Source organism: Ochlerotatus camptorhynchus, unplaced genomic scaffold (genome assembly GCF_037179485.1).
Source record: "Ochlerotatus camptorhynchus isolate MF236.1 unplaced genomic scaffold, CSIRO-AGI_Acam_v1.1 ptg000738l, whole genome shotgun sequence".
In the NCBI taxonomy this organism is placed as follows: Eukaryota; Metazoa; Arthropoda; class Insecta; order Diptera; family Culicidae; genus Ochlerotatus; species Ochlerotatus camptorhynchus.
Window position 1 is genome coordinate 611,132 of NW_027041209.1, and position 20,252 is coordinate 631,383.

The 20,252-nt window shown below is 39.0% G+C and overlaps 3 protein-coding genes across 4 annotated transcripts in view; 1 reads left to right on the forward strand and 2 right to left on the reverse strand.

The window, feature by feature from the left end:
• GCS2alpha (glucosidase 2 subunit alpha) overlaps window positions 1-20,252 on the reverse strand; it is a 153,924-nt gene that overhangs the window by 17,158 nt on the left and 116,514 nt on the right. The gene's annotated exons all lie outside the window — the stretch shown is intronic.
• On the forward strand, window positions 641-11,328 carry Upf2 (UPF2 regulator of nonsense mediated mRNA decay). Its single transcript, XM_065238211.1, has 4 exons — window positions 641-2,487; window positions 2,552-3,341; window positions 10,344-10,862; window positions 10,928-11,328. Exons 1-4 carry the CDS (start codon window positions 695-697, stop codon window positions 11,249-11,251), a joined length of 3,426 nt encoding a protein of 1,141 aa, XP_065094283.1. The 5' UTR covers window positions 641-694; the 3' UTR covers window positions 11,252-11,328.
• Window positions 11,431-20,252, reverse strand: part of LOC135714845 (tektin-3-like) — a 45,529-nt gene continuing 36,707 nt past the window's right edge. For both annotated transcript variants that reach the window (XM_065238222.1, XM_065238223.1), the window contains exons 5-6: window positions 11,792-11,928; window positions 11,431-11,725 (exon numbers count right to left, since the gene is read on the reverse strand). In XM_065238222.1, the coding sequence (XP_065094294.1) occupies window positions 11,497-11,725; window positions 11,792-11,928 (366 nt within the window). In that variant the 3' untranslated portion in view covers window positions 11,431-11,496. The remainder of the gene's footprint in view (window positions 11,726-11,791; window positions 11,929-20,252) is intronic.

Here is a 20,252-nt window from a genome sequence, read left to right on the forward strand (position 1 = left end):
GTGGTTGCGGTGTAATACACGAATACCCATCAGTTGTATTTTTTGACGGTAACTCTCGCGTCACTTTTCAAATAGACCAATCTAACAAATGTAAGCAAATGGAGTTACTCGATAGAACAAAACGTCCAATGTAACACTCATTGATTATGTCCTTGAAAAATCGACCAATTTAACATGTCGTTGACATGTTACTTGACTTGTAAAAACGTCCTGTGTTTTTTTTCTCTGTTTTATAGCATGAAATTCAAAGTAAAATTGTGATTTCACAGTTTCTACTGAATTTTCAACGTTATTATTCACTGCCTGCAGTAAAAATAGTAAAGAGTTTTTTGGCGTTTGATCGGCGCACACTACTGCACTATTTAAATCAAACGATTGCGAGGAAAAGGGAAACAGATTAGAGGGAAAACAAACCATCCATTCATCCATGTGAGCTAGTTAGAGAAAGACGATTAAACGTCAAAAAGGTCTATTGCATAATGCATTGTTTCTAAACAGTTAAAATAATAATCTGTCGAACTTCAACTTCGATTTTCTCTAAATGGGGGATATGTTACATTGGTCAATTTGAAAAGTGACGCGAGAACTGTTGTCAAGAAATCAAAATAAACTTCACTATTTTGCTAAGGTGTGCTAGAGTAAAAAGTGTTCAATTTTTTCGATTTATTCAAGGGATCTATTTCTTCCGATTTCGATGGAAATCACTCTTAGCCCAGAACCTGGGCTCCCAAAAGCGGAGGATCCTTCCCAAAACGAAGAGTCTGTTCCTAATTCTTCGGAAGCAGATCGGAAAGAGATCGATGATTATGTCGCAGAGCTCGGTGTCAAATACGAGCAAAAATCACATCTCCGGTCCCAAAATGTAGCGCCGGATCGTCCTCCGGAATCGTTTTTCACCAAATGCGATTCTAGTTTGAAGAAAAACACTGCGTTTGTGAAGAAATTGAAACAATTCACTGCCTCTCAGTTGGAGGGATTGCTGAAGGATATGACTGGATTAAATCTCACCAAATACATTTCAGAGGTAAGTGCTGCAATGGTGGAGGCCAAGCTAAAGATGAGCGATGTAGGACCAGCTTTGACGCTGTGTAGTAAATTGCACCAGACGTATGCGGATTTCAGTCCAAGCTTTCTGGAAAATTGGCAGAAGATTTTACACGTCAGAGCAGGAGAAAAGATTGGAAATCCAAGCAAAATGAGAGTGGACTTGAGATTTTATGCCGAGCTCGTGAGCATTGGAATCTTCAGCAATAAAGTTGGGCTGCCATTGTTGGGAGCTTGCTTGACTGCACTTATCTCGCAGGACAAGGATGAGCATAGTAACTTATCGATTATCTTGTCTTTTTGTCGGCACTGTGGAGATGAATATGCTGGGTTGGTTCCTCGGAGATTGCAGGAACTGGCTAAACAATTCGACGTTCCGATTCCTTCTTCAAGTCTTTTGAATTCCGATAAACAACAGAATTTAAGGAATTTACTCAAAGACTATTACCAAACAGTATGCGATCATTTAAAAAATGAGCATAAGCAGCTACAGTATGCGGAAAAATCCAGGCGTAGAATGCTGGAGTCGAAAGGAGAAGTTCCTAATGACAAGAAAGAGCAAATTGAAATGCTGCAAAATAACTACGACAAACTGCTGTCGTCAACGCAAGCCATGGCAGACTTACTGAACGAAAACTTGCCGGAACTTACTGTGGAAATTGAAACCTGCCCCTCTGAAGGAAACGTGATTGATAACATTGGAGATGAACAATTTGCTAATCTGGATCCATGGGGCGACGAAGATACTCGAAATTTCTATGTCAATCTTCCCGATCTGCGTCAGTTTCTTCCAAATTACTGTGGAAAGAAAGAAGAAGTAATCCCTGATGAGCCGGTCATGACAGAGGAGGTGCTTGATATGGAAGTTGAACAGGAACCAGATTGTGAGGAAGTTGTAGATCCTCCCTCTGAAATCTCCGAAACAGCAGAAGTTGAAGAAGAGCCTACAACGGCACCGAGTACCCCTCATCATCATGCAAATCGGGAGCATTTCGAAGCGTTTATAGCAAATTTGCAAAATTGTGTCAATACCGAACTGATCGATTCGGCAGCGATTGAGTTTTTACTAAATTTAAATACGAAAAACAACAGGAAGAGAATTGTGAAAATTTTATTTGGAGTGCAGCGGACGCGACTAGATTTGCTGCCGATGTATGCTCGATTTGCAGCTATTATCAACTTGGTTTCTGCAGATGTTGCCGTCGATCTGTGTCAGATGTTGAGAGTCGACTTCAAATACCAGATCAAGAAAAAGGATCAAATAAATATCGAAACAAAAATCAAGGTGGTGAGATATATTGGTGAGCTGGTTAAGTTTGGACTTTATAACAAAATCGAAGCACTGTTTTGCTTGAAATGTTTGCTGCACAACTTTCAGCATCACCACATTGAAATGACGTGCGCTTTTCTGGAGGTATGCGGAGTGTATCTTTACAATTCAAAGTATGTATGTCTTAGAAGGTATCGTAGTGCATCTAACCAAAACTTGTGTTTTGTTTTGTTACAGGGACAGTCGTCTTCGCACTAACGTGTATCTCGAGCAAATGATGCGTTTAAAGACTAACACTACGATGGATAGTCGCCACGCACAGCAGGTTGAAACTGCTTACTACTTGGTGAAACAACCAGAAGGAATGCGCATTCAAAGAAAAGTGCGCCCTCTATTCCATACGTATATCCGCCACTTGATCTTTGAGGAACTGAACAAATCAAATGTGGATAAAATGATTAAGCTGCTGCGACGCTTGAATTGGGAAGATCGCGATACACACGACTACGCGGTCAAGTGTCTTTCTAAGGCGTACAGTATTCGATACCATTTGATACGAAGTTTGGCTGACTTGGTTTCCGGATTGAGCTCGTATCAGGAGAAAGCTGTCGTCAAAGTGATTGATGCTGTATTCGAAGACATTCGTGCTGGACTGGAAATTCACGATACAAAACATGCCCAGCGTAGAATAGCGATGGCCAAGTATCTGGGTGAACTGTACAACTACCGTCTAGTAGAATCGAAAAATGTACTGAATACGCTCTACTCTATGATATCCCTGGGGGTTAGCTTCAGTCATGAAGTGCCCTCGGAAGTAGACCCTCCGGCCAGTTTGTTCCGACTGAAATTGGTGTGTGTCCTACTCGACACATGTGGGCAGTACTTTACTAGTGCGACCAGTCGTAAAGGATTGGACTACTTCTTAGTATTCTTCCAAAACTACTATTGGTTCAAGAAATCGGATCCCATTTTTACCAGCGAATCAAACAAGGACCTCTTCCCTATCCTGATAGATCACATGTATAAGGTAAGATCGACTTGATCCCTAGGGTTGGTAGCGTAATTAACTTTTGAGCAAATAGACAAGCGATATCGATTTTGGAAGTCTGCTATGCCAAAACTCTCTGGGGGTTAAGAATTTGGGCTTAATAGGAGTTTAGTTTAGTTTTCTTTACTATTGAGACTTTTAGTCATGCGCTAATTTCAGATATCGTGAAGCACCGAAGTCCGGACACGCTCACAGTGTGATGTCACAGGACATGTTTTTTTTTAATTAATAGGACGTTGACTCTACTCACTGAAAATGTTTTTCTGAAGAGTGCGCTAGTAGCGCAAAGGAGGTAAAACATCGATTTAGTGCTATCCATCACTACGCAGTATCAAATTCGTTTGTATTCATTTCAATCATGCGACTGACTAGACTGACCCACATTTATATGGGGAAATTTTTTTTTTATCATTTTTTCAACGGGTCAACCCCTAGATTTGTGCCATTAGGTGAAAAAACCACTCTGAAAATTTAAATTCATGCGAGCTGGCGCTTTTGATTTAAAATTAAAATTTATATGGGATATTCGTTGAAAGATATGGAGACATAATATTCCTTAACTCTTTCGTGCATAGAACTGGTTCAGCAAACTCGAATAAACTCAGAATTTCAGCACACGTAGCTTAAACTATAAGAAACAACTTTGCTGGAGACAGCATCACGATTCAAGTTAGTATTATGGAGATATCAATTAATTGTGTGCATTCTGTTTGTTGGTGCCTTTTCCATCCAACCCTCAACATCGAAAGGGTTGGGGGGGTTAAAGTCTCTGGTTGAACATATCTTTTTCCTGGGGTGAAAATGGGGTCTATCCAATATCCTGTCCTTCCTGGTGGCTTACGGGAATGTTTCGGCCATCGTTGGTTACACAAAACACGGGTTTTACATTACACTGACACTTCAGAATAAAACTACTTTATTTTACGCTCGTAGGGCCCTAGAATCCGTTTGCCATACCAGGCAGATTGAAACTATTTATCTAATTTCCTACATCTACCCGAGCACCCCGTAATCATGAATCCATGACGCCACCGATCTCTCCAAACCGATCGATGATGTGTATTTTCTTAAGTGTTGTTGTCCGTCGCAGAGAGTAGAAAGTTTGTCTACCCAGGGTTGTATCCTTGGGTGGGTGGTATTCACGCTGCTCCCGAACACTTCTTGTATATTGGAACAAAATACAGGCAGCTTAAACAACGTATCAACTAGATTACCACTAAAAATAAAAGTTCATATTTTCCACAGGCCAACATCCAGACGCGTGTCTTTTGGTGCGAAACCACTCTCTGAATTTTTCAGCTCCTTTTGACGTTACGTTGGCTGGCGCTTTTGGTTTGAATAGAGGAATTAATAGCGAATTCGTTCATTATCGGGGTAGGAACCAGTACCAACCCAGTGCGAAACCGAACTTTTTGTCAGTGCGAACCTCAACCTAAGCTAGGTTTTAAAAACAAACGACTAAACTGACGTTTTTCAGAAAACAAGCCGACCCAATCTTGATACCCGATCCAGGTTGGAACTGAATAATAAACGAATTCGCTATAAGATGAAGAAGAATATATTTTAAAAAATCTATATTTTTGTCATACACCACCGTGCACCGCCGTAATTGAGTAATAGTGTCCACCATCAAATCCCACAGATGTTGCCCCGCCAGTGGTGGATGCACCAGTTTTTCGATATCGAGATTTTCGAAAAATCGTCGATTTGTCTTCAAACCTTGCTTCTAGCAGTGAGAAAATTTCTACATTTTGTTCTTTTTATGCCATTTGCTGAGTTAAATTTAACCTAAGAGGAAGAGGAGACAACTGGCTTCTTACTCTTTTATCTCTATCTCTATCTATCTCTATCGCTATCTTGCGTACTTCAAATCGGCCAATCACGAGCTGGTTCGCGTTTAGCAGAAAGGTGGTTCGTTTTCACCCCCGTATTGTCTCCTTTTCCTATTAGAATTTAACTCGTGGTTAAAAGTGACATTTCGAAAGTTATTTTCTATGTTCGAAAATCCCCGTGCTGTCGATTGACCGGTTTTCGAGCCACGGTTTTTAAAAATTTAACTTCTTGTCTGTCAGAAATAACCATGTTTAGATAAAAAAAGAAATAACCATGCTGTCAAATTTTAACCAAAAGTTCAAAAAAAATCGCCAAATGGTTCAGAGCCTTAGGCTATGTTCCATTAGGAAAATTTTCACTTAGATTTGACATTTCAAAAATAAATTAAGATGCTCGAAAATCCCTCTGTTGTTGATCGGCCGATTTTCAAGAAAGCGTCTGTAAAAATTGATTCCATTTCTGTCAGAAATAAGTCTGCTAGAATAGCAGGTTTATTTGAAAAATTTCCATCTGTCAAATTTAAGTAAATATTCACCAAATGGAACACAGCCTTAGTAATGGTGACATTATGTAGAAATAATGTATCGGGCAAGTTGCACCATTATTGATATTTTTAATTAAAAGTGAATTTCGCCATACAAGGCTGCTCGATATGTGGTGGTGAGTGCTATCAGAAGGACCATAAAACACCTAATTCTACGCATTCTGTTGAAAATTTAACTAAGAAGTAAACAAATATTGTTGCTGAAAGGTTGTGCTAATTACGCCAAATGCCGCTACCCCGAAAGTCACTTCCCCGACGTAATTACCCCGAATGATCATTTCCCCGAATGTCTTCTGCTTTCTTTTGATTATTAAGCAGTATGATTCGACATGGATCCAATCGACTTTGTTCATTTGCCAACTTGTCACTCCTTAAGAGGAAGAAGTGACAATTAGCTTCTTACGCTTTTATTTCTATCTCTATCTATATCTTTATCTATCTCTATCTTACGCACATGAAATCGGCCAATCAGGAGCTGGTTCACGTTTGAGAGAAAAGTGGTTCATTTTCGCCCCTGTATTGTCACCTCTTCTCTTAGGTCACTCCCAACATAGTTTACCCATTTTTTAGTTTTGACCGATCTGGGTGGATTCTATACAAATTTGGGTAGTTTTGAAATAGCGTGTAGTGAGGAAACGGAAACGGTAGTAGCAAGCTGATGAAGTCAGCTGTTAAATAGTTAGGGGGCCCTACAAAGCTGCATTACCACCAGCGTTGGCGAAGGGATTCAAGGCTGGACTCCGAGAAAGGTACCAATCAATGAGCATGGCTCTCAAGAATTCTGGGAAAGAAATTACGGGATATTTCATCAATACCATTTCACTACAGGAAAAACCGTTGCCAAGTGAAAAAACAGCAACGGGTGAGTTTGGAGCAATAACGGGTATTTCCCATTACAAAAGAGGATTACGACTCAGTCCAAGTGCCGGAAATGCTACAAGATTGGCCACATAGCCAAGTTCTGTCCTGAAAATCAAGGTACTACCTTGGAAGGTAGCAAGAAAGCCGATGCATTTATACCACTGTGTGGTGTCGACGATTCAAGGTAAAGAGAAGAACTATTGGTAAATACTTAGATTCAGGAGCTGCCAGACACATGACTAGGAATCTGGAACTCCTGAAGGTCGTGCGTAGTGGCAACGGTATAGTTGTAACTACCAACAAGGAGCGATGAAAATCAAAGCATGTGGAACGGCCACTCTGTATCCAGTGTACCAGGATCATGAATATAGAATTCCTGATCACGATGTGCAGTTCATAGCGGATCTATCGACACATCTTTTGTCGGTGGTTCAAACTGTGAAGAATTGCTTCAAGGTGGTGTTCCAATTAAGTGGAATCTCAAGGGAAGCTTGTTGCAACCGGTATTATTGAAAACGATCTGTTCAAGATAGTGCAGTTGAAAGTGGCAGGTTAAGCAATGTTGACTTCTGTCGGTGTATCTCTTGAAACTTGGCACAAGCGGATGGGACATCTTAACTACAACAGAAGAATCTTGCCAACAGTGTGCAGCAAATCTTCGGTAAAAACCACAACGATTGTACCATATATCCAATGTGGAAGCAAACCCGTCTTCCGTTTAGTAAGAGTGGATCGAGAGCAGAATAATTATTGGAAGTAATCCATAAACGTAGCGGGGTCCAAAGAAGTTCCATCACCGTTAGGAAGCCGTTATTACGTGTCGTTCATTCATGACTGGTTGCGTACGATGTTCGTGTACCTCTTGAAGTCGAAATCTGAAGATGAGGTTCTCGGTCGTGGAGGCACCGACATGAATGACCATAGAAAAAACAATAAAATTTCTGACCAAAGCACACTACTGACATCTGACTCCGTGTTCGCGAGAAATATTTAGCTAAACCATGTACCCACCACCTGCAAAACTTAGGTTCGTGTTTGATCTATTTTGGACAAATTATTTTTATCTAGATCAAAAATCCTATGGTTTTGACAGTTCGGATCACTGCACATTTAAATCGGTCGTTTACGATTTTCGGACATACGTAAGAATTAAGTGCCGTGTCGGTTTGTCGGTGGTGGACTGCCGCTATTCGCATAAAAGTCCCATGTCCTATGGATTTCCTATCTACATAGGACTGTTATGCAAATAGCGGCAGTGGAGCTGTGTACAGAAGATAAAAATCTTGCGAACGGACAATGGTTATAAATATACCAATAATGGGTTCCAACGTTACTAGAAGCAAGTGGGAACACGGTACCAAACCACCAACGAGTACACACCGGAGCAGAATACACTTGCGGAACGTGCCAATCGCACGATTGCATAACGATCACGTTGCATGTTGTTTGAAGCCAACTTTCCGAAGTCTCTGATAAGGGAAACTGCTGCTGCGGTCTCCCTCGTAAATCGGTCTTCCACTCGCGGTCACGATTTAACTCCTGAAGAGGTCTGGAGCGGCAGGAAGCCCGATATTCCCATGTCAGGGTATTTGGAACGAAGGCGATGGTGCAAGTACCAACAAATAAACGATGTAAGCGGCATCCGAAGTAGAAACCGTGTGTGCTAACTGGATTTGAGGAGGAAACAAAAGGAACCCGTCTATATAATCCTAATTCGATGAGTTTCCTGAAAAACAGAAAAGTATGTGTGCTAATGCATGCGTTTTTCCGGCAGAACAGCAACGAACGATAGTTTTAGTAAATTTCGAAGACGTTCTAGCTCCAAAGAATCTCAAAATTCATGGAAATGATGAAGTTGCCTTCCATTCATTTTGACTAAAAAAATATTTTATGAAATTATGGAATAATAAGATATTATGATGTGTAAGTAACAAGAGAAGATTTTAAAGTTTGTGTTTGACACATAAAACCTGAAAATTTAGCTTTGACAGAGTCACAATGAGCGATTTTCTGCACGGCGTATGAGAACGACCCAAATTTGAGTTTAGTTCACTCATAATCGCCAAAAGTGCAGGAACTCAGCGATGAGTAAAATTTGTCTCATGGTTTCCTGTGGAAAACCTAAAAAGTCTGCCGGAAAATGAGGAAATTGACGAAAATTTTATTCAGTCTCGGAGTAGTACCAATAGACTGAGTGAATCCAATCTTTACTTTTCTCAAATTCGGGAATTTTTCCCTGGAAAATCCTGGAAAAACCTGAGGCAAATTAACTCATCGCTGAGTTCCTGCACTTTTGGCGATTATGAGTGAACTAAACTTAAATTTGGGTCGTTCTCTTTCGCCGTGTGATCGCCTTTTCGCAAAGAGTGAAGAGCGAAGAGTGGGTGAGATAAATGACAAAATCGCTTATTCCAACTCTAATGTAGCAAAATTGATTGGTATTATGTGTCAAACACAAACTTCACAATATTTTCTTGATGTTTACACAAACAAAATATTATCATAATATCTTATTGTTCCATAATTTCATAAAACATTTTTTTTGCCAAAATGAATGGAAGGCATCCTGGTTGCATATAAAGAAGAAGAGATCAATGATTCAGAAGAAGTCGAATACCAGAATGACATTCCCACAGATACGCTAGTCGACATGACCGTGCTCCCTTCGCGTCAATCTTAAAATTAAAATCGGTTACAGGTGTACTGGAGCACATACTCCCAGGCAAGTACAATAATTTTCATGTTCAGTGCAAAGCTCTTCCCGTAAATAATTTCCCTTTCGTGAATCATTTTCACTGGGTCGTCGCCTGGCATTCTTAATACGTGTCCAGCCCACCGTAGTCGCTCAATTTTTGCAGCATGGTGTTGTTCCTCCACGAGTATAGTCTAGATCTCGTGGCCGTAGAGAAACACCAGTCTATTCAGCGTCTTGTAGATAGTCAACTTATTCAACCGGAGTGTCCTCCGGAGTGCAAAGTAGGCACGATTCCCTACCATAATTATGCGAAACGATAGCATAATCATAGCCTATTATAGTTTTGTAAATTATCTTTAATGTAAGAATATATTTCCATATTTACGTTTTATGTGATCAATTTGCCCTCGAATTACGGTGTTAAGTTTAGATTTGCGTTTATTCTCTTTATTCCAATGCTACATAAAAACAATATAAATCAGTAAAACTAATTGGAAACATCCGTGAAGCATTTAGTTTCAATGAAGACGCTTGATCCTTCAAAATCAATCTTCTTAAGAACATTACTTTCGATTTAACTATGCAAACAAAAAGAACTCATCCATTCATCAGTTATCGATGTCCTCAATGACCTTAATTTGTAATTAATCAAAGCTAATTTGCTGAATGATCTTTTACCGCAACTCAACAATTGGTGAAAAACAAGCACATACATATTGGCAGAACAACATATAAAATTAAATCAGATGCTCAGAACTAAGCTTTATGATTGAACTTAAAATGATTTTTTTTTTTGCTTTAGCAGAAACAAAAAATAATAAATTTAAAAATACATTAAACGTTTGCTCAGCCTCCATGGCCAAGTCTCAAATCCGACCCTGATCACGTGAACAGAAAAAGTATGGTCTTGGACCCCCCCCCCCCCCCCCTCCACCTATCCTAATCCTTAATTTTTTGGTCAAGCAATCCCAAAAAAGATTCGTTTCGTGTCTAAAACAATGTCACTCCAGAAGATGGGACTCATAGCTGATGGATTTTGTGCTTTCAGGAATGCTTCAAAAATCTTCGACCGAAACTAAAGCTGTTCACGAGCTATGACGCAGCCAAGGAGGCGATAGAGAATCTAGGAAAGAAAATTTATCCCCATTTATATAACGTTCGGGACGAAGACGACCGTAGTCTCAAAACAATCCAAGAGAATGACACCGATAAGGACGACACCGTAACAGAAGACTGCACATCAGAGGCGTTCGGAGACTCTGAAGACGACGACGATAAACCACGAATTAAGCGAGGCGAAGATGAAGATGGTTTGGACGACGATATGGCTGAAGATGATGATGACGACGACGACGACGATTCGAATCAAGAACTTGACCCACTTGTTAAGCCTCCACCGGTGGAGAAGACGATTGAGGATCTGGAATTTGAGAAAGAATTCGAACGAATGGCTACGGAGAGCTTCTTGGAACGGTTGAAGGAACCAGTAAAGCTCAATACCAAGGATATTCCGGTACCGATTACGATGCGAAGCAGTGGTGCAAAAAAGACGTATGAACAGTTGCAGGTAATTTCTAATTATGCGAAATATTAGTTTAGCACCTAAAAAAACTTATTCTTATTCTATTCCAGGACAACAAAGACAAGTCTGACAAGGTTCCGTTCGTACTGATGGTACGAGGCAAAGGCAAACAGCAGCAGTACAAGACATTCGATGCTCCTTCAGACAGCCAGTTAGCAATATATTTGAAGGATCAAGAGCAGAAGATAAAAGAGGAGAATGATAGCGTAAAAAGGTTGACTCTGAATATCACCGAACGGCTGGAAGAAGAAGATTACCAAGAGTCGCTGCTTCAGAGTCAACGCTCGCCTGCAAGCAGTAAAATACGAATACAGAAAGCACCCAAGTTTAAACACCCCAAGGGAGCTCCAGATGTTGATGCAATCTTTCATTGAAGATTGCTTTGTTCGTTCGGATTATTCGATTATCATTATTGCAAGTCAACAAAAATAAACAGCGTAAATAAATTCAAGACTTGACTTAATGATTCTTTAAAATCCGATGTCGTTTTTGAGAGCAAGCAAATTCTGGAATTTTATTGAAACAAATACATAGAGTAACAGTAATCGTTTTCGTACGCGTGGTATGATTCGTGGAAGTAGCGAAAATTTATAATTTATTTATAATTATTGCTAATGTTTCAATATTTTATGGTATTGTTAACAGGGAATGAGCGTCGGAGCCCCATGCATTTTTCTCGATCAATAAACAAAGAGTCGACCTTGAGCTTAAGGTTGTGCTCTAGTTGCGATTTAGTTTTGAGCAGCTGCTGATGCTGTGCTTCCGCTTCTTGTAGCTTACGATGCAACGTGGCAACCGAGTCTTGAATCGTGCAAACTTCTTCCACCAGGCGAAGATGAGCATTATCACTGAAGGGAAGGTAAGATTATTAGTAACAATTTTGGGTGACTGACTGAATAACATGAAATGCTTACCGGCACATTTCGATACCAGGACGATGAGCACGTGCTTCCAATCTGGTATGTGCCACCTTCATCGGATTCGATTTGTCGTTGACAGCTTTGCGCAAAAGCTCAATATGTTTCTCCACATCAAATATTTCTTGTTGGGTCTAGTAATGAAAAAATAAATAAAATAAAATGAGAAATGCACTGCTGCTCATGGCAAGTCCGTCCTATAGCACAAATCAGCAAGCCGAGAAAAACGCGTTTTTAGTTTTCTTCGTTCCATTGCTTCTTTTGTAGTAGTTTGGTTGTTTTTTCAAACTTTTCCAGAACAAAATTGTTGAGTTCATGCAGTATAATGAATCTATGGGTGATTAGCTAACACTTACATTAAAAATAAATCAGTTTTGACAAAAACACAATCTTGCGATGAGCGGCAGTGCATATGTTAAGGTATAAGAGATGAACTAGTCGCAGGCTAAAAATCTCTATAGTAAAACATATATTCTAAGGTCATATATACAATTATTTCATATCACCGTTCATTATCGTTTATCTGTTAGGGACTGTCCATAAAGCACGTAGAAACATTTGGAGGGTAATATGCGATTGTCTGGGGTCCATACAAATATCCAAAAAAATGTATCGACGATTGACTACGTAGGAGGAGGAGTCGGGTCTAAAGCCTATAAAAAACCGTCTGCATAGTTTATGGATGTTAAATCACGCAAAGAGTGACTAATAGGGGAACTGGAGTAAAGATGAACTTTTGCCGTTTTTAAGTGATAGGGGAAATGGCTCTAATGTTGGCCTATGGATCTAAGATTGGGCACATCGCTAAAAGTCTGCTATTTATCAATTTTATCTAGATGAACGCGTCATTATGACGGTACTAATGGATATTTTTAGTCGCTATTGAAAGTTTAGTCGATTGCTGAATTTATGTAGGGGCCCAAATTAGGGACATGTAGGCCGACATCACCTACATTTCCCCTAATTTATCAAAATCATTCATCGCTCGAAACTTACAATCAATACATCTTCTATACGGGGATGGGATCTAATGTTAACTTTTGAATCAAAGATTAAATTATGGAGTGTACCTATCTTTATTATGAAAATACCGCGCTGGATAGTTAAAGGTAATCGATGTAGCATCTTTGAATTTTTGTTTTTCAAAATAGAGGCGCTTCGTTATCTACGTAGCTGTTTTTGAGCGATTTTAAAGACCCTCCCTCTCGCTTTCGTTCATACAAACTTTTAATAATTAGTATGAATCGTACTGCCCATAAATAAAAGCATAACTGTGCCATATGACCCCTTCCCCTGAGCTGCCTACGTAGTTTTTATGGGGTTGTCCATGGTTTTATGGTAGCGGCTGATCGTATAACACGTCGACAGTTTAATGAGGGGGGGGGGGGGGTGGAGAAAGGTTCACGTGTCTTACAAATTTAAAACATAAATTTAAGGATGATTGTGCACGCAAGGAGAGGGAAGAAAAAAATATCCATGAGGACTGTCATCTTCCTCTAAGCTTCTCACGTTTCTTATGCGAGTGTTTTGCCGTAGGCTAATGTCTATTGTCATCCACTATCCTCGAGAAGACCGCGAGTATTCGGTTAATTTCCTATAACTTTAGATTTAAGACATTAATAATGTATAACACCAATTATAACCTGGCTCTGTAAAGTTAATTCGATTGAGGCGGTATTTAACAAAAAAAAAACACAGTGACATGTCTAATGAATTATTTTTATGCAAGCAAAGTAAATGCTATCAACAGAGTTAGGATACACAATTAAAAAAATAAATAAATGGAAGCTTCAAGGTCTCATTAAATTGGTCCTCAGGTTTCTAGATGTAATATCTACGATACACAGGGTGAGCCAGAAATGATAAGTACGCTTTCAACACGCCGCCATTTGTATTCCGTTGAGGAAACATTTCTTAAATTGCTTGAGCCCCTAGTTTAAGATTCAACATACTGTTTCTATGTTCATAACTAGAGCTCTTAACAAGAAAGATTGTTAATTTTAATGATCATATCTTTAATTTTAACAACAGATCAACTTTCGTTCAGCTTGTACTTACTTTGAATGATAAGTTGTCAAATGCGGTCATTCTGTTTGCCATCTCAGCGATGAATTTCATGAAATTATCTCCGTAAATTTCTATGCGATTTTCTCCATTTAGTTAGAGTGTTTCACCGAGTATTCCAGAAATTGACACCACCACCATTTCACCAATCCATGAGCTGATCCCATATTTGAGGGGAGGGGGGGGGGGGTCAACCAGAATCCTTGGCGATATTGCTCAGATAAAACAAAGTTTTTAAATCAGCGCTGCCCAACCCAACGTGCGGCCCGCGGGTCGGACGGTGTCTCTGGATCTCAGCAATGATATCATTCTGGCCCAATTTTTTCATCATAATGAATTTTAGCCCAGAATGAAAAAACGCAGTAGGCTCTGCCCGCGAACGGTTGGTTTTGTTTTCGCTGGCGTTGATTTCATCTGTTTTCCGTTTTTTTTAATTGTACCAAGTCAAAAATATTAGTTTTCGCGTGTGGATAAGCGTATATCACGTTTTAATAAGCTTTTAATGGTATTGTAATTAACGTGAAAACTCTGGGACAATAATTTGTTCCGAGTAGCTGTGTTGCTGTGGTGTCGCGTTGGTCGATTTTTCCATTCGGTTCTTCTTGGTGCTTTGCCCCCCTTCCAAGGTGCTAGCGTTTTGCCTTCCGGAAGATGCACGCAAATGAGGTGTAAGGCAAAAATTCAGTGCAAATGAAAAAACTTTGCATGTGGTTCAATATGTTGTGTTCGGTTGTAAAAACAACGTGGAAGATTTTTTCGATTACCGCGAGTGAACAAACCGGTGCATTTTCGGAGGCAGAATTTGGTGAGATCCATCTGATTATAAATCAATCATAAATGCATATTTCCAAATATTACTAAATACGCGCCAGATTTCGAAACATCACATTTCGAAATCTGGAAGTGTGTTTGCAGTACCATTATTCATATGATAACGGTAGTGTTTACACGCGGGGCTTATTGTATGTGAAAGTAACCTCGGAATGGACGTGAATTACCAGGCATTCTGAAATGGGTTGCTGAATCTGCAGTAGAGCTATCGCTTTCTAACTCCCGGACTAAACTTGCTTTAACTTATTACATCGAGGATTGTTATAAGCAAATTTCTTCCATAATACCACTGCCGGCCAGTGGGGGTTAGATTGAATACACACATACACACACACACATAATGAATTTTAGCCCAGAATGAATGAGAAATTAATAGAATGCAGCTAAAAGACATCCATTGAACAGCAATTTGAAAAAAAGCAGGTTTGGTAGGCCTGTTTGAAATATTACAGTTAACTCCATAATATGTAGCTAAATCATTCTATTAAAACAGTGAACATGCCGCCGATTGATGCTCAGGTAAAAGTTCGTAATAAATAAAACTGCAAATAGTAATAACAATGGCAGTTTTTGATGGCAACAAAATAATGAAATTGATTCCTAGCAAATTAAAAAAGTATTGTATGAATTAATGATATTGTTCATTCGATACATGAGACGTTTCTAAAATATCGTTGCATAATTTTAAAAGCAAATATTGTTGAATCGCTTGTCACAGTTGTTTTTGAAGGTAACAACAAAGATTGTTGAAATGGTTACACGATTTTTGTTGATTCAAAAATAATGAATTATAAGTCGGCAATAATTTTTTTTTATTTGAAATGATGCAGATTTTTGTTGCAATTACAATTATTTTTTTTCTGCGTGTAATTACAATTATTTTCATAATACTGGATAAACACAGCTACTTTGTTCTAAAAAGTTATGAAAAACAGCCAAACTGGTTGCTCCATCACATAAGCAGCAATGGTACAAAGCAAACTTAAAACGCGTTTTTCTCGGCTTACTGATGTGTCCTATGGGACAAACATGCCATGAGCGGCAGTATACGTCATCCCGATTCTGAAAATACCCATAATAAAGGATATTTGAGAGTATTTCCCAGTTTTTCTATAACCAAAAGCCAACATCTTGGATTTGAAGATGGCGTCACACATCAATTTACGGTCTCTATACCTCATCCTGATTCCAAAAATATCCATATTGAAGGGTATTTGTCAGACTTCAAAATGATTTCTCGTTCCTTCGCTATCAATATTGTCAATCAAATTATGTGAGAATTATTTATGAACAGCTATCGCTTTACACAAATATTTTACTTGCCTTTTTGGGAGCACTGCTATTTAATTCTTGCCAATGGTCTGAACCAAGAACGATATACCCGGTTTTGGTTTCGTATAATTGAACCATGCAGAATCCAGATTTCGTGAACCAAAGCCAAAATTCTAACACACCGTTTGTCGGTTTTCAAGCTGCAGTTCTGTACATCAACTCGAAAACCGGCGGTCGGTTTTGATTTAGAACACTGGGTACACAGGAGTATTTTTAAAACCCGAACCAGCACACGATGCGCAAAGGTTGGTTCAGTTGCCCATCACTAGTGAACGTTCCCGTCAAATCGTGTTGGTACCTTTGGAGCACTTATTACTTGCGTCATAAGGAATAAGTGCATGGAAGACACCTAGACGGTTAGACGGGAATTCGCACTTTTCCCACACTTTTTAATAAGTGAAAACGAGCTTATTTGTCCAGTTTGGCAATTAATGGTACGGCTTGGCTAACAACTGACGAAGACGGAAAGCGATTACATCATATCAAGAAGACTGGCAACATTGCCCCCAACAGGGATAGTGGGGATAGTAAAGTGTGGGAACCCAACGTTGAGTATTACACGGTAACATCAAAATACCCAATAATGACTAAAGTAAGCATTTTCGAGGGAAACTGGGACTTTCATTAAATGAGTAAAGTTTTACCCATTTATGAGTAATTACAACTACAAAAACAAGTAGTAAGTATTCATTTTTGGGTAAAAATAACTCATAAATGGGTAGTATTTTCACTCATTTAATGGGTAGTCCCAGTCTCCCTCGAAAATGCTTACTTTGTAGTAATTATTGGGTATTTTGCGGTTACCGTGTACCATATATACCTATTTTTGGGTCCAACGAACTTACTTTTGGGTAAAAAGTGAGTGGGAAATTCCATACGTATTACACACAAGTAGATGAAAACAACAAAGAACCGGTGCGTTGAAGTTAAAATGCAATCAAAAGTACTTAAAGTAATTAATGCGTTATGAAGTAGTACTGACGGTAATCAAAATTATCTATCCGGAAATTAATGTAATTAAGTATTGAAAATGTAATTAAAGTACTCTAATTACGAAATTTCAACTGTAATTAATGGAGTTAAAAGGTAGTTAATGTTCTACATTGTGTAATTAATGTAATTAAAGTAGTAGTTAATGGAATTAATTTAATTACAGCCGTTGCCTGCGTTGGAGTTAAAGGTTATTGCATGCCCCTAGGCTCAACTCACGTAAATTTGAGTATATGCAATTTACTCAAAAGTAACTTATTGGGCTGAACCATATCGTTGGGTCGAATCTCTCGTTCTTTTTTAGTTTTTTGACAAAAATAACGAATGCAAGTGAGAAGCTGAACTCAAAATTAAGTAAAAAGAACTCAAATTGTGGGTAGTATTTTTTCTCCGTGAATGTTGCCTGCTGAACATTTGGTTGAGCATAAGACATTAATCTAGCTTTTATTCGACTTATATGAGTTGTAAACCGAGCTTTTTTCGATAATATTTTTGATTATTCAGCTATACCTGCTTTCTTAAAACAGTAATACTCTGTATACGCTTGATTCTCGTGTGAATTAACGTTTAATTAGACATTATTATACATTTATTAAACGATTATTCAACTTTGGGGAAATTAACCCGAACATAACAGACGAGAACAAGGGAAGGGTGTTTCTTTAGTGATTGTCATTATTTCTGACGTAGCACGGCACCACACCACCAATGACATTTATATAAGGTCTGGGCCACCAGGCAGTTTGCTGGTGTTAGAAGAAAAAATGCTGTAAACATTCTGAGCATCTGCGAACAGATAGAAATACGTCACTGCCAACATACTGAGAACAGATAGAAATACGTCACTGCCAACAGCTGTTTCGTGTAAAAAGATAAACATTACAATAAAATACGAACACCACTAAGCATTTGTACATTTCACTAACACCAATAAGCCCTTTGGCCCAGACCTTATATAAATGTCATTGTCACACCACCACACACAGAGATATTATATTAAGCCTATTCTGCGCGGCGTGTGAGGTGAGGTGAAAGTGAAGTGATGGTGAAGTGATAATTCTAGATAGAGCTGGAATTATGGCGTAACAGTTTTTGTAAACAATTACTTCTCTCGATTATTTCTAGGAATTCAAGGCACGCTCACTCAAACCAACATAATCATGATAGGAGAAGTTTTCTCCTTTCCGATGGTGATGTTGATTCGCGTGGACGAGCCTCGACTTTCTAGAAACCATCGAGAGAAGTCATTGTTTACAAAAGCTGTTACGCCCCAATTCCAGCTCTATCTATCTATCTCTCGGGTGAGGTGAGTCTGCATGCAAATCAAATGGAGAGTCACCTTACCCGAGGTGACAATTCAGGCATATCATTTCAGTGCTAACATTTGAAAACGGCACAAAAGCCATTTGTAAACAAATGGTTTGTGGGCCCTTTACTCACTACTTGAAGTACACCCACGCGACACAACAGCAACATCGGGTAGGGGAAATTTTCCCCTTCCTGACGATGCTGTTGGTTTGCGTGGGCGTTCTTCGGGTAGCGAGTAAAGGGCCCACAAACCATTTGTTTACAAATGGCTTTTGCGCCGTTTTCAAATGTTAGCACTGATTTGATAACGGCACAAAAGCATTTGTAAACAAACTTTCTAAGGCCCTTTACACGCAAACCAAAGTACGCCCACGCAAACCAATACCACTTTCGGAAAGGCCCCTATCCGATGATATTGTTGGTTTGCGGGGGTGTACTTTGGATCGCGTGTAAAGCGCTTTAGAAAGTTTGTTTACAAATGCTTTTGTGCCGTTATCAAATGTTATTGCCTGAAATGGGTTCTTTAATTTTGAAAAATATATCGGTTTTTATATAGGGGAAATGACGGCTTCGGCATGCCAGACTATTTTCGGCAACCCAAATTGAAACACTATTTTCACTGGATTTTCTTACGAAAACATGCTGAATGCATGCAAACGATTCTTTATGCTTTCAGCTTCAATTTGACTATATTTTTACCACTGAGAAAAAGCAATCTAGCAGGGTTTTCTTGAAATGAAACACACGCACTACAAATTGTAGCTGATTTCGAGTTGCCGATAATAGAACAGCAGATTTACATGCAGTTCAAATGGAACGGTTGCCGCAGAAAAATTGGTTGCCGACAATACTCGCTCTCACTAGAGAAGATTGGAGCTTTGTAAAAGCGTTTCAAAACAGTTTTTGACAATTCTTTCGACTGAAATTGTTAGAGCAGCTGGCTGCAAAATATTGTAAACAAACCAATACTGCATATGTGTGCGTTCCTTAGATAAAAAGGCTATAGAAAGAAGGTCGCTGCTTAGGTTGCCGAGAATACGTAAATTCCCCTATCATCTGAAAGAGCTTCGTTTTCTGAGCACATTGATATTTTTTTTCGAACCCACACACTTTCATCTCGATTTTTAAATCAAGATTTAAAGCAAAATAATAACTTCACTGTTTGACACTAAACTGACAAACTGACAGCTCGCTCCCATACAAAGTGACACCGAGGGGCGCTAATAAGGTGATTTTTGCAAATGTAATCGTACTTATTTAAAATAGTTCCAGTGTGCCAAAATTGATGAAATTTTGGGTTTGGGTTCCATTTTTAATGAAGATTACGAATATGCATTTACCTCAATACCCTTAAAGAACCCAATTGTCAACTTCACTTCACCTCATACGCCGCGCAGAATAGGCCTAATTAATTTTTAACATACATATACATGTCGTTGCATGGGATTCGAACCATGTATCTTCCGATCACCAGCCGCTTGCCTTGCCATCTGAGCTATCCTAGAATTTATCATATGGGCAGCTCAATAATCAATAAAAATTTGTTTGAAAGTAAATACCTATCAGCACTCCCGATACGCCTTTTTAATGCACCACCAACGTAGAGTGCGCCACGCGAGGTCGAGAAGAAACGTCAACCAAATCGTTTGTTTACATCAGAATAAGTATTTTCCCCAACGCAAATAACAGCATTTTTAATTCAAAATCTTGCCAATTTCCATCGGTAATTGTCTTATTGTAAGATTTTCCACAAATCTGAACTGATTTGCACCTTAACTATTCACACACAAGAAATCCGGAAGATCATAACCACTAAGGCACTTTTCTAATTTTCCATTTTTCTCAACAAAAATGTTCCTGAACACCAGCAGGATCTTTTCAAAAACGTTACAGAATTAAATTTTTCAACTGTAGATTAAGTTTTGCAGCATCT